The 13,232-nt window shown below is 41.5% G+C and overlaps 1 protein-coding gene across 1 annotated transcript; it reads left to right on the top strand.

Annotated features, from left to right (window-relative positions):
• The first annotated feature begins 111 nt into the window (after positions 1 to 111).
• Positions 112 to 9,274, top strand: LOC114426164 (uncharacterized protein KIAA0754-like). Its single transcript, XM_028393375.1, has 7 exons — positions 112 to 407; positions 577 to 643; positions 1,555 to 1,660; positions 5,250 to 6,497; positions 8,498 to 8,561; positions 8,782 to 8,906; positions 8,997 to 9,274. Exons 2-7 carry the CDS (start codon positions 599 to 601, stop codon positions 9,026 to 9,028), a joined length of 1,620 nt encoding a protein of 539 aa, XP_028249176.1. The 5' UTR covers positions 112 to 407; positions 577 to 598; the 3' UTR covers positions 9,029 to 9,274.
• Positions 9,275 to 13,232: the final 3,958 nt, after the last annotated feature.

Here is a 13,232-nt window from a genome sequence, read left to right as displayed (position 1 = left end):
ACCGAACATAACACACGACCCCGCCCCCCCCCCCCCCCCCCCCCCGACCAGAAAGTACAGAATGTACACAGTTGTGGTACAGAGGTGGGGAGGACAAATAAAATGTGTTGGCACGATGAAGGTCACTACACAACATCATTAGAACTATTACTATAAGTGCGACATCATGTGCACATGCAGGGAATAAAAACACGGAGTAAATATACGAAACAACAAAGAGCAGTAACAAATTGACTCGTAACAGACACAACATTCCGGGCTTTTGTTAGAAAGGGGGCGTGAACAGCCGCATGCGAGCGTTACATAAAAGGAACCCTGAGTTCACGGGACCGGGTCCACGCTGCTGTGAACGTCCTCCGAACCGCAGAGCAGCAGAAACGGAGCACACAAATCTTGCTTATCCAAAAGTAAGCACTAATACTAATTTGTATTTACTGTGTTTGTAAAGGCACTTTTACACCAAAACCACGTTGGTGAGCACATGGGGACGCTGCGTTTTGTGGGGACTGTGTGTCCATACGCAGCTCTTTTACTAATTGTTTAGATTTATCGTTGTGTTTTTATTTTTCTACCCAGCACAGGCAGGCTTTGGGGAAAGATGGCGACTTCGCTGCTAAGGATAGGACGACTGGGCTGTGTAAAGGTACACTAAACATGTTTGCACATTTCATTTTGTATTAATGTCGGGGAAAATATTTTCAACCACGCGTCCTCTAGATGATGGTGTCCCTTTTTGCTGGTAAAGGACAGTATAGCGCTGCCAGTCAACCCTAGTGTAGTTATAGTGCGTGTTTTAATTAAAAAAGGAATTGCTCGTGCTACTTGCTAAATTCTGAAGCACACTTTCCTAAATAAATGCACTTAGCCCGCTCCACGAATGTTGATTAATACTAACACAGGCCTGTCAGCTGAAGCTCCAACGCTAAACTACGAAGGCATCTGACTTTCTGTGAGTGACAGTGAGTGCTGTGCGGGCGTCTGTGTGTGCAGTGTAAACCAGGCATCGCCGGTAAACAACGCAAGACGTGCGGGCTAAAAAAAAGGGTGGGGGGCGTTATTCTCTACCTCTGCCGACAGTTCTCTCCCACCTTCAGGTCGTCTACAACTTGCATTCAGAGCACAAGTCACGTCCGCTGCGCGTTCATGGCCGATGGGTCGCTAATTCTAGCCACTGCCTTTGACTTGTAGGAATTATAAATACGTGCGTGTGGAAGAGCCATGTTCTAAAGCTGCACTTTTTGTTAGTTTGCTCTGAAGGCAAGCAGCACAGCCCCTGGATGTAGTCCAAGCTGAAACAGCTTGTAGTTATTCCAAGAGCCTGTGACATCACAACAGATTTTAAAGCTGAGCCCCAGAGAATTGTGTTGGTCAAATTGCAAACTTGGCAATTCTTTTTTCAATCACCCAGGTTAAAAGCGTATAAATCCAGCGCTTGGTTCAATAATTATGGTATGCTCCATATCTAATTTGGAGCAGATTTGTAGTGGTCACATTGACATCAAGACTGTGCATAGACACATAGTCTGAATGTAAGGCTGGGTGTTGTTTTGTCAGTGTCTGCAGGCTGAGAGCTGGATTACAATAAGGAGAGCACCCACAGCTGTGGCTTTTAGCACAAAATCTGGGGGTTCCAAGAAGTCACAGAAAAAGAGCAACACAGGTAGGTCTCACATGTAGCTGAACTGTTTCGCTGTTTATGGAAGCTCAAACTGTGGTACAGTCGTCATTGATCTAGTCAAGAAATAAAAGGCTTCGGTGTAGATGATAGTATGTCGTAATTCGTAAAAAAAAAAAAATTAGTTCAGTTCACAGTTATGTTCCAAACATGTTAGATTCAAAGCTTGTGCACATCACAATGTAACACACGCTGTTGTTTCAGCTAATTGTGTTTAAGAGTAACAATACACCAGTGGCACAGTTCGATTCAAATCATGGTGTTGGCTTCTGTTTGCAGTACAATGTGACTATAGTACAGTTAAGCCCAAAATGATTCATACCCTGTACGAATTTTGACTTGAAGTGTCTTTCTAGTCAACGTGGTCAGCCTCTTTTCAATTGTAAGTCCAAAGCATTATTAGAAAGTTCAAGAGGTTTCACACTATACGAAATCTTAAAGGACATGGTAGGAAGCCAAAAGGGTCATTCTGGCCAGTGCAGGGGACCACAATGGCAATTTGGAATAATTTGGCAGATGCTTTTAAAAAAACTCTCAGGGCAGACACTGCACATAGTTGGCCTTTGTGGACACGACCCAGATGGACTCCACTTCTTCAAGACAGAAACACTAAAGCTTTCCCAGCCTACACAAAAGTTCATCTGGACAAAGAAGAAAGCTTTTGGTAATTGATTCTGTGGTCTGATTACATAACATTGTACTTGTGCTTCTGCATGAATTCCTTGGTGGGGGATCCATGATTTTGATTCCGTCAAAAGCCCTCCACATTTTACCCCGTTATAGGTAAATACCGTGCCGTGCGCCATCATTCAGCTGCTGTAGTCTACAATACACGGCAGGTAAAGTGCATTGTAAACTGCCTGAAACATGTCGAGCGATCTTTTTCAGTTAATATAGTTTTTATTAAGGCTAATTAAAAACGCATATAGAACAGACTTTTTTTCATGCTGGCAGCATGCTGCGTTATTAAAATGGTGTCAGCCAGTAAACTGAAAACCTGCTGGTCACGTTTTCCGCTGCCAAGTTTTTCTAATAGAAACAATTAAAGTTATAAACGTAAGGCTCAGACGGCTCGTGCCTACACCATTTAGAAACTAAATAACATCTCAGCTCTGGCACATCCTCTAAAGTGCAGCAGTGTTCTTCTAGGGACCAGGTCATCTTGGAGTCCTTCAGGTGTGTTTTAGCAAGCTCCATGCAGGTTTCCATGTGTCTTGCACTGAGGAGAGGCTTCTGTCCAGCCACTCTGCCATAAAGCCCCGACTGGTGGAGGGCTGCAGTGATGGTTTATATTCTAAAACTTTCTCCCATTTCCCAACTACATCTCTGGAGCTCAGCCACAGTGGTCTTTGGGTTCTTCTTTACCTCTCTCACCAAGGCTCTTCCCCACCGATAGCTCAGTTTGGCCTGATGGCCAGCTCTAGGAAGGGTTCTGGTCATCCCAAACATCTTCCATTTAGAGGATTATAGAGGCCACTGTGCTCTTAGGAACCTTAAGTGCAGAAGAATTTTTTTATGACTTGGCCAGATCTGTGCCTTACCACAATTCTGTCTCTGAGCTCTTCAGGCAGTTCCTTTGACCTCATGATTCTCATTTGCTCTAACAGCACTGTGAGCTGTAAGGTCTTATATAGACTCAGATGAAGGTGTAGAACCATCTCAAGATGATCAAAAGAAATGGACAGCACCTGAGTTCAATATATGAGTGTCACAGCTAGGGTTGTGCGGTATCCAAAATTTGATACCGTCAAACGCCCTCCACATTTTACCCCGGTATACGTGAATACCGTGCCGTGATCCGTGTCAGTTGCAGAGAGAGAGAGAGAGAGGTTTGTCCGCAGAGCCCCGTGAAAACAGCACATATACTCATTACAAGTTGCAGAGACACCGCACATGTTTAATTTTTATATTCAGCTGCTGTAGCCTACAATTCACGGCAGATAAAGAGCTTTATAAACTGCCTGACACGTCAAGCGATCTTTTTCCGTTAATATAGTTTTTATTGAGGCTTTTTAAAAACGCATTTAGCGAACAGACTTTTTTTTTTAAATTTCATGCTGGCAGCGCACCGCGGTATTAAACTGGTATGAGCCAGTTCTGATGTGTTTCTGTTTGTTTTTGTAATTTCATCATGTTAAGAGCCTTGTGCAGTATTTATGTTAGAAGTTACGCATGGTAATAAAAACACTTGACCGGTAAACTGAAAACCTGCCGGTCACGTTTTCCGGTCCAAGTTTCTGTGATCGAAACAATTAAAATTATAAATGTGGGCTCAGACGGCACCAAACTGTTGGCTTGTGTCTACACCGTTCAGAAACTAAACACCATCTCAGCTCTGGCTCGTCCTCTAAAGTGCAGCAGTGTTCCGGTCACAGTGCGACTATAGCTCTCGCTCTTCTCCGCGCTGTCACGTCATGTTCATAAACTTTAAACGTCTCCAAAAGTAAAATATTTTATACTACTGAAATAAAACTGAAGATTCAACCACACAAAGCATCAAATAAAATATGTTTAATATTTGATCCTTAGCTTCTATATAAGTACATTGCATTTTTTTATTGACGGTATTAAAAATGATACCGTCGCTACCTGTGTGCCCCGCCGGTATACCTTAATACCTTAATACCACCCAACCCTAGTCACAGCAAAATGTCTGAATACTTTTGAATACTAGTTTTTCTTTCTTAATAAATCTGCTAAAATGTCAACAATTCTGTGTTTTTCTGTCAATATGGGGTGCTGTGTGTACATTGAGGAAAAAAATGAACGTGTGATTTTAGCAAATGAGTGGAAAAATTTAAGGGGGTCTGAATACTTTCCGTACCATTGTATAACTTAGCCTCCTCTGACCACAGTATTTTTCAAAATGCTTCTTTCTTGTCCAGATGTGCTTTTGCATACCTCATGTGGCTCTTCTTGTGATAAACACCCAGAAAAGGGTGGCCTTCCATTTCTGCACTACATTTCTGACAGTGGAGACAGACAGTCCAGACCGTCCAGACCATTTCTTATACCATTCTCAGTTTTGTGCTGCCACCTGTGATCTATAAATCCCTACAGGTCTTGAAAGGAATGTGATTAAAAGGGTGCCCAAACTGAGGAGGCAAATTCACCAGACGTTGCCAGCATCATGACGAGACGATTTTGACCAAAAAAATCAATCCCACAAAATGATATAGGCCATTATGTTATGAAGGTCACTTATATACAAAATTTGGCACAATGTCCAGCTACAAATATGATGGATGTATTTTCTCTCACCCCATCAAAATAATAGTTGGTATTCAGTGACACTTGCACCACAGTTCACTGTTTTTATTATTAAAAAATAATTTTCTGCTAAGAGATGACTTTTTTTCTTCTGTATATACTTTCAGCTTAGGCTTACATTGTTTTACTGTTTTTTTCCCACCTTGTCAGTAAACTGGTATACGTAACAGATTTTCTTCCCAGGATATCTGCTATGTCAAGTTTATGTTAAATGTGGTTTTCATAGTGGAAATTTTGCCATTTAGCACTTTACATGTTTATAAAAAAATAATGCATTCTGTCTTGCCCTCTTCCTTCATCCTAGACAAAAACCAGACTAAAACATACTTCGATATAGAGAAACTTGTTCAGCACAAGGCTTTTGAGTTGCCCAAGAAAGATGTTTCTCCTATGGCAGCAGCCGCTGCAGCGACAGAAGCTGTAGCAGCTGCTACACCAGCTACAGACCACACACCCTCAACTGTAGCAGCCACCCCTGCAGAACAAGATGTTGCCACAGTGGTTGAAACATCGCCAACTGCATCGCCAACTGTTGAAGCAGTCTCTAAATCTGATCTCGCAGTGGAGGCCATACCTGTGGTTGAGGTTGTCGTAGATGCTGTACCCGTTACTGAACCTGCACCTTGTGTTCAAGGTGTTGTAGAACCTAAATTGGCAGCTGAGGCTATTGCTGAAGCAGCTGCTGGTGCTCCTCCAGTTGAAGTTGCAACACCTGGCCCCCTTGTCGAAGCGGCTTCTGAGGTTGTACCTATTTCCCCAGTTGAAGCAGCCCCAGTGCATGTAGCTGAAGCTGCTGCTACAGAAGCGACCCCTGAACCAATGGCTGTAGCTACCCCTGTAGAAGCAGTCCCAGAGCTGGTGGCCGAAGCTGCTGCTGCAGAAGCGACCCCTGAACCAATGGCTGTAGCTACCCCTGTAGAAGCAGTCCCAGAGCTGGTGGCCGAAGCGGCCCCAGTAGAAGCGGCCCCCGAGCTGGTGGCTGAAGCGGCCCCAGTAGAAGCGGCCCCCGAGCTGGTGGCTGAAGCGCCCCCAGTAGAAGCGGCCCCAGTAGAAGTAGAAGCGGCCCCCGAGCCAGTGGCCGAAGCGGCCCCAGTAGAAGCGGCCCCCGAGCCAGTGTCTGAAGCAGCCCCAGTAGAAGCGGCCCCCGAGCCAGTGGCCGAAGCAGCCCCAGTAGAAGCGGCCCCCGAGCCAGTGGCCGAAGCAGCCCCAGTAGAAGCGGCCCCCGAGCTAGTGGCCGAAGCAGCCCCAGTAGAAGCGGCCCCCGAGCCAGTGGCCGAAGCGGCCCCAGTAGAAGCGGCCCCCGAGCCATTGGCCGAAGCGGCCCCAGTAGAAGCGGCCCCCGAGCCAGTGTCTGAAGCAGCCCCAGTAGAAGCGGCCCCCGAGCCAGTGGCCGAAGCGGCCCCAGTAGAAGCGGCCCCCGAGGAAGTGGCTGAAATTTTCGTCTCCCCAGAGAGTTCCGAGTTGCTGGTGGCCCCTGCTTCAGCTGTAGCTGAGGCTGCAGGAGAGGAGCTGCAGACTGAAGTCCTCGCTGAACCAGTTGAACCATCTGAGGGTACACACTACATCATCTCCCTCTCCCCTACAATCCTTCTTTTTTCCTCTGTGGACCCCACAGTCTACCAGAAATCATTTTCACCATTATATAAAGATAAAAAGTAAAATGTTTTGTATACAAATACAGTACTTGACGTCACAAACTAAAAATATTTTTATTGTAACATTACACAGCTTGTTCCTACCAGTCCAAGTTGATGAATTTCAACCTATGCCTTTTAAACACAACTTTCCTTATATGTTCCACCAAGCATGTACATCAGAATGTACATCCATAAAAATATAGTTTGACTATTTATATATTTTATTTAAATATTTTCTAGACTCATTACACACAATCTAAAATGTTTCAAGCATTTGTCCATTATCATTTTTCAAAGTTAAAATTTGAGTAGAAACATATTTTATTTTGAGTTTGATGATTTAAACTGAATAACAGGTCAGTACACTGGATGACATTGGCAGTAGACTGCTGACTGGAATTTTCCCAAAAGGTAAAATCATAAAATGTCATGAATAATAGATGGATGGAAAAAAGGCACAAGCAGCAAGGATGAGCCTTAAGACAATGTAGGCCATCAATTCTATTACAACAGACACAGACATCTGCAAAAAAGTTGCTGCAACTGTTGCTGTCCTGACATCAAGTCACTCCAGAAACAGAGATCCTGAGATCCAAAGCATTATAGAGATGCCCACTTTCTTCTCCAGCTGGATTTAGTACCTACCCTCAGTGCCAAACCTAAGTGCATATCATCATGTTTCTGTGCTTAATTGACCATCTGACTTGAATCCTATAAAGGAATCTATATTCTATTGTTAAGAGGAAGATGAGAAGCACTCCAATCCAAAATGATCAAACTTACCTATGCTTCAGTTAAAGCTCAGCAGTGCCATGTGTGATCACCTAGATGCCACATCACGTTGGTGCAGTTCTAATGCAGCCAACAATATGTATCTTATAAATCCTCAGATTAGGAAATATTGTAATTCTTTCATGATCAGGAAGTTATAGTCATCAAAGGCTTGACATATTTTACTTTGTGTGTAGTGAATATGTGAGAGTTTTACTTAAATAACTGATGGAAAATAGTTTTCATGATATTCTAGTTTCTTTAGATGCACCAGTACATCTTTGTCACGTAACTTTGTTCTGCTTCAGCTAATTTGGATGCACGTGTAAATAACATCATTTCATTTACCAACAGTGTTTTTAAGTTTTTGTTTTTCACTTACAATATTACTAACATAATGTTACATACATAACACATACTAAATGCATGAAAGTCCTTGGTCTTCCCACCTTCTTGTGTAGTTCACTGTCATTGGTTTGTCCATATTTGTACACTTTTTTGCAAATATTGGTCAACATCGTGTGTGCGTTTAATGTCCATAGCCTGAGCAAAACTCTTTTTCTTCTGCCTTTTTGATTGATTGATTTTTGAATTGGTGGTTGTACACTGTTAAGTGGAAACATAAAGGGTCATCTTATATATTTTTTCTGTTTTACTTTGAACTTCTCTCCTTCTCCTACCTTATATCTTTTGGGAGTCACATGGTAGACATGTTTGATCTAGTGTGTCTTTTGTGGTTTATACACTTTGTGAGATCGGTTGCTGTGTGTGGGGAAACGACTTGAAAGATGAAAACTTTTGTTTGCTAGACTTTTGATGAATGTCTGTGCAAGTGTGCATGAGATTTGAATTGGTGTACTATGCAACTAGACTGTTGGCATCAAAGACTTTCCTGCAACGCTGTAATGTATGGCATGACCTATCACAGCAACTTCTTGAACTGTTAACTTACCTGACCTCTCACGTCCTTCCATATCTGACATCTATAGAAGTCTACTGTTACAGTAAAGAGCTGTTATGTGCATGAAGGTTAATGTTAAAATGGAATAGTTTGTTTTCCTTAAATGAACAGAGGATGTGATAATACATAATGCAGAATTTTGTTGCGAGTGTAACTTTTTTTTCTGTGTTCTGTCAATCTCAGTTCAAATGGATCCAATTCAGAAGATGTTCTTGAACTCTATACGTCAGTACTCTGCAAAAAGCCTGTAAGTTACTTCCTAGCAGTTTTGTGATGAGTAACAGTTTCTCCAGTTGAAATGGCAGAAGTGTACAGTAGATGTGTAAATGTCTAGCCTGATGGCCTTTCTAGTTAGAGTATCCAGACGAATTTGAAACCATTACGGTACTTTAAAAGTAGTAGAGTAATGAACAGTGGGGAAATGAACAGCTCCTTGACTGACAGTTGTCTTTGTACTCCTCTTGTAGGGTTTCCGGTGGGCTAGTTGATGCTGGCTCAGAATATGAGAAGGCTTTGGCAGAAGAAATAGCAAAACTTCAGAGACTCTACGGTGGTGGAGACCTCACATCTTTCCCAGAGTTCAACTTCCCAGGTGGGTGAAGTAATTCAGCTGCTATTCAAGCACAGTATTTGGTGAATGCACAATAGTTAAAAGTTAACAGCTCTATATTGTGTGTTTTAGAACCCAAGTTGGATGAAGTCTCCCAGAAGTGAACATCAACTATTTTCTACTGTACATCTACATCTCCATAGTTAAACACAAATTGTCAGTGTGATGTCAGCACAAACCTTTGCCTCTAGATTTGTGTGTGAAGATAGAGCCTTTCTGTGTTTATGGAAATGGAAGCTAAGACTAGAGATACATGTTGGCAGACAGAATTTTAAGCTGTGAATTAGCTTTGCATATGTGAATGATAATGGCTGAGTTGAGTGAAGAAAACTAATAAAACCCAAAAGAAATTTGTTGTATGCGCATCTGTTCATGATCATTGCTGTTTTGTGTTGTGATGATGCTCAGATTGTTACTGTGTAAATCACAGAAATCTGTGAAAATGTGATGCGCAGACAATGTAATGTGTAAAAAAAACATATGCATAATTATGTTATTGAGGCAAAGGGGGTTGGAAGACCCAAATACAGACATGCAGAAAATACACAAACAACAGGGAGCATTTATTGAAGCCACAAAACAAATCCACAATTCCAACGATCCAGAATACTAAAAATGCAAATGCCAACAAAAATCTGGGAGGCAGTGAAACACAAGCAGGACAAAGGACAGAGAAAAACTGACAAAGTTACAAGGACACTACGGAGGCATATGGATTACACCCAGCAACAACCAATATGTTATGTATCACCCTCAAGGCAGTCAACAAACAAAACAGGTTGAAAACAACAATAAGTCTAAAAATAGTAAATTTGACATCCATAGTAAGATTAACAAAACGTTAAAGCTTGATAAAAGCTACAGAAGCATATTGCATTCACTTATGTAGAAGACAGTGGAAGACAGTTCCGCAAGGCAATAGTAGGCAGCTTGAGGCAGTCCAAGGCAGTCCACACCAGCCATGGTACCAAGAGGAGAATCTCACTCGAAGGTCAGAGTGCAGTCTAGAAGTCAGTACACAGGGACACATTTCATCCAAGCAGCGGTAACCAAAAGGAAGTAGGCAGGCTCAAGGTCGGTTGGCAAGCAGGGGTCAGGGCAGAATAATCAGACAAAGGTACAGAAGGAAAAGGCAAACTCGATTCTAAAAAACAGAACTAGTCGAACCCAGGAAACTCCGTAGATATTGCTGGAACGCTCAGACTAAAACGCAAGACGATCTGGCAGGGAGTGCAGGGAGACGCAGACACTAAATACAAACAATAAGACTCGGGAAATTAAACCGAACAGACGGAACATTGTTGCTTCCATAAACAAATCTTCAATGCAACCTTCTTTTTGGATAGAAGTATTTTTTCATATAAAACAATATTTTTCTTGTAAAAACAGAATTTACTTTTCATAAAAACAGAATTTATTTTTTACTCAAGTAAATACAATATGCTTCTGTAAAAGCTGTTTTAGTGGGGAGCACAGGTTTATATGTGGTTGAGGACCTCAGTGGTTGGATCACTGTGAAACTTACAGGTCTAAAGCTGGTAATGAGACTAACAACTGGCTGAGAGGAGGAATTAGAGCACGTTTTGTTGTTCAGCTCCAGATTAGAACTGAGAGCTGAATGTACTTACCATGTGTAACAACTTTTAACAAATTCTATATCAATATCATTTGTTTCACTTCTGCAACTACAGCTCTTCAGTGTGTTGATTCTGCTAAAGTCCATCCTTCAGCACATTTTTTTTAACTCACATTCGAGTTTTGTCCATTATGATACATAACTGCGTTTAGCAGAGAGATGATCCATCACTGAAATACACACTGAATGTTTAGTGTACTTACTTTTATGAAATTCCTCCCAAGTATCAACTATACTGGAATCAGACCCCTGTATAAGTACAGGTAGCTGAAATTAATTAACTTAGAAGTGCATGTTACTCTCTCACAAATGTTTACAGTATTTACAGTATTTAACAGTATTTATTCTTAAATGTGTCGATGAAGATTCTCAGTCATCCAGGTCATTTTCATTCAATTCAATTCAATTGTATTTATATAGCACCTTGTATTTATATAGCACCTTCTTTTAACAGGACCCGACCCATAAGGGAGAACCTTCCTGCTGACAGTCAGCCGGGTAGAGGAGGAGAAGAGGACAGGACAGAGAGGATGAAGGAGAGCGAGAGAGACATACATACAATAAACATCATACTCTGCTGAAACCCATCCTAGATCTCAATGAATGAAACATTCCAGTTGAAAATCTAATAGTGGGATTCGTTGAGAACAAAATAACACAAAAATGATTAGTGTAAATCAAAATTATTAACCCACGGAGGTCTGGATTTGGAAGTGGAAAATCACTACATCAATCACAAATCATTACAGGGCCCACTGCACCAGCATATGGTCTCACTATGGGTCTGAGGATCGATGCATAGTACATGCATAGTAGTGGCCTGCTGGAGGTCGTGTTGCAGGGCTCTGGCAGTGCTCCTCCTGGACCTCCTTGCACAAAGAAGGAGTTAGCGGTCCTGCTGCTGGGTTGTTGCCCTCCTGTGCACTTTTTTAAAACATTTTTGCCCAAATTATTAGTCTGTTTGTTTTTTTTGTTCTTGTTAGTGGGATCTACAATAAAGAATACATTTCCAAGAGAAACTTCAAAACAACTGTAAGAAGGGTGGATTCTCGCATAACTAAATGCTAAATTATAACTAAAATGCATGTGGCAGCTACATTTTATTTCATGAAAACAAACACATCATATAGACAGAACGACAAATTAAAAACTACAGGAGCAGTTTTAGCCAATTATACTGTGGTACACATACAGTCAGCTATAACTAAATAAATTCTATCCTTTCTTAGATAAGACACAAAAGAAACTTAACTCATACTGTAGCTTTAACAGGATCTAGCCTTCACAGAAAAACAAATTCACTGATTTCTCCCCACATTGATACTCCATCTGAAACATTTGAGAGTTGTTACACAAGTCCTAATTTCATGAGTCCTCATTTAGTACCAGTGTTGAAAAAATGCATAATAAATTGTCATGGATAAGAGTTGGTGATAGACTAGCTTGTAGCCTGATTTTGTTTTTGAAAAACCTTTATACATCCGCTAAGCCTTCCTGTCTCTATTCTCAGCTGGTGCTTGCTAGTGAAAGTCATAACTACGGCACCAGACAAGCCTTGAGAGGTGTTTCACTCTACCCAAACCCAAATGAGACGCTTTAAAAAGAACAGTGTTGTACAGAGCATTACTTACTGGAATAAACTCCCGCAATATTTGGTTTCTATCACCAGCAGAGAAAGTTTCAGGAAAAGACTGAGAAAAGACGTTTTAACGAAAAACATTTTTTTTTAATTTGGAAAGATTCAACTTCTTTAAAAAAAATTAAAATAAAAAAAAAAGTAACAACTTTTTATGTTAGTCTGTTTTATAAACTATAATTCAGTTGTTTTGCTGTGTTCAGGATAATTGTCTTTTGAACACTTGACCATGCATGCAAGTATGTGCATGCTTATCATGTGAATATTTAGATAGCATAGGACTTTTTAGATGTATATGTTGTATTTTTAATGTTGTAAATGTGGACCCCAGGAAGAATAGTCACTGCTGAGGCAGGGGCTGTAATGGGGATCTATAATAAACCAATAAACCAACCAATAAACCATAAACATGTAAATGTGATCTGGAATGACAATAAAAGTTCCTTGAATCCTTGACCCCTGAGCAAGCACTTAAAAACATACAGTCACAAGGAAAAACCCTTTGATGAAGAAACTTTGAGCAGGACCCAGCTAATAAGAGAGAACCTTCCTGCTAGTAGCCGGCCAGGTGAAGGAGGAGAAGAGGAGATAGACAAGACAGAGAGGATGGATAAGAGAGAGAGGAACAAACATGCAGCAAGTAGGGATGGTGGTGCTGGTGGTGTTGAGGGAGTGGTGAAACTCTAGTAATATAGTAATAATAAATGTAACAAAAACTCAGTCACACTTCTGTGAAATCAGCCTGTCCAGTTAGGATCAACACTGATTGTGAATCAGTTTCAGCTGCTGTTGTGTAAATGGAACAGACAACAGGTGGAAATGAGAGGCAATTGTCAAGAGAACCCCTATAATGGAGAGGTTCTGCAGGTGCTGACCACAGACCCAGGACCGCTACCTCCTCCTTGTGCAAGGAGGAACAGGAGGAGCACTGCCAGATCCCTGCAACATGACCTCCATTAATATGCATTTTCCTGCTCAAATTGTCAGAAACAGACACCATGAGGGTGGTATGAGGGCCTGACGTTCACAAGTGGGG

The sequence above is a fragment of the Parambassis ranga genome, chromosome 21, assembly GCF_900634625.1.
Source record: "Parambassis ranga chromosome 21, fParRan2.1, whole genome shotgun sequence".
In the NCBI taxonomy this organism is placed as follows: Eukaryota; Metazoa; Chordata; class Actinopteri; family Ambassidae; genus Parambassis; species Parambassis ranga.
The sequence above is the reverse complement of the archived record's forward strand: the minus strand, read 5'-3'. Positions and strand labels throughout refer to the sequence as shown.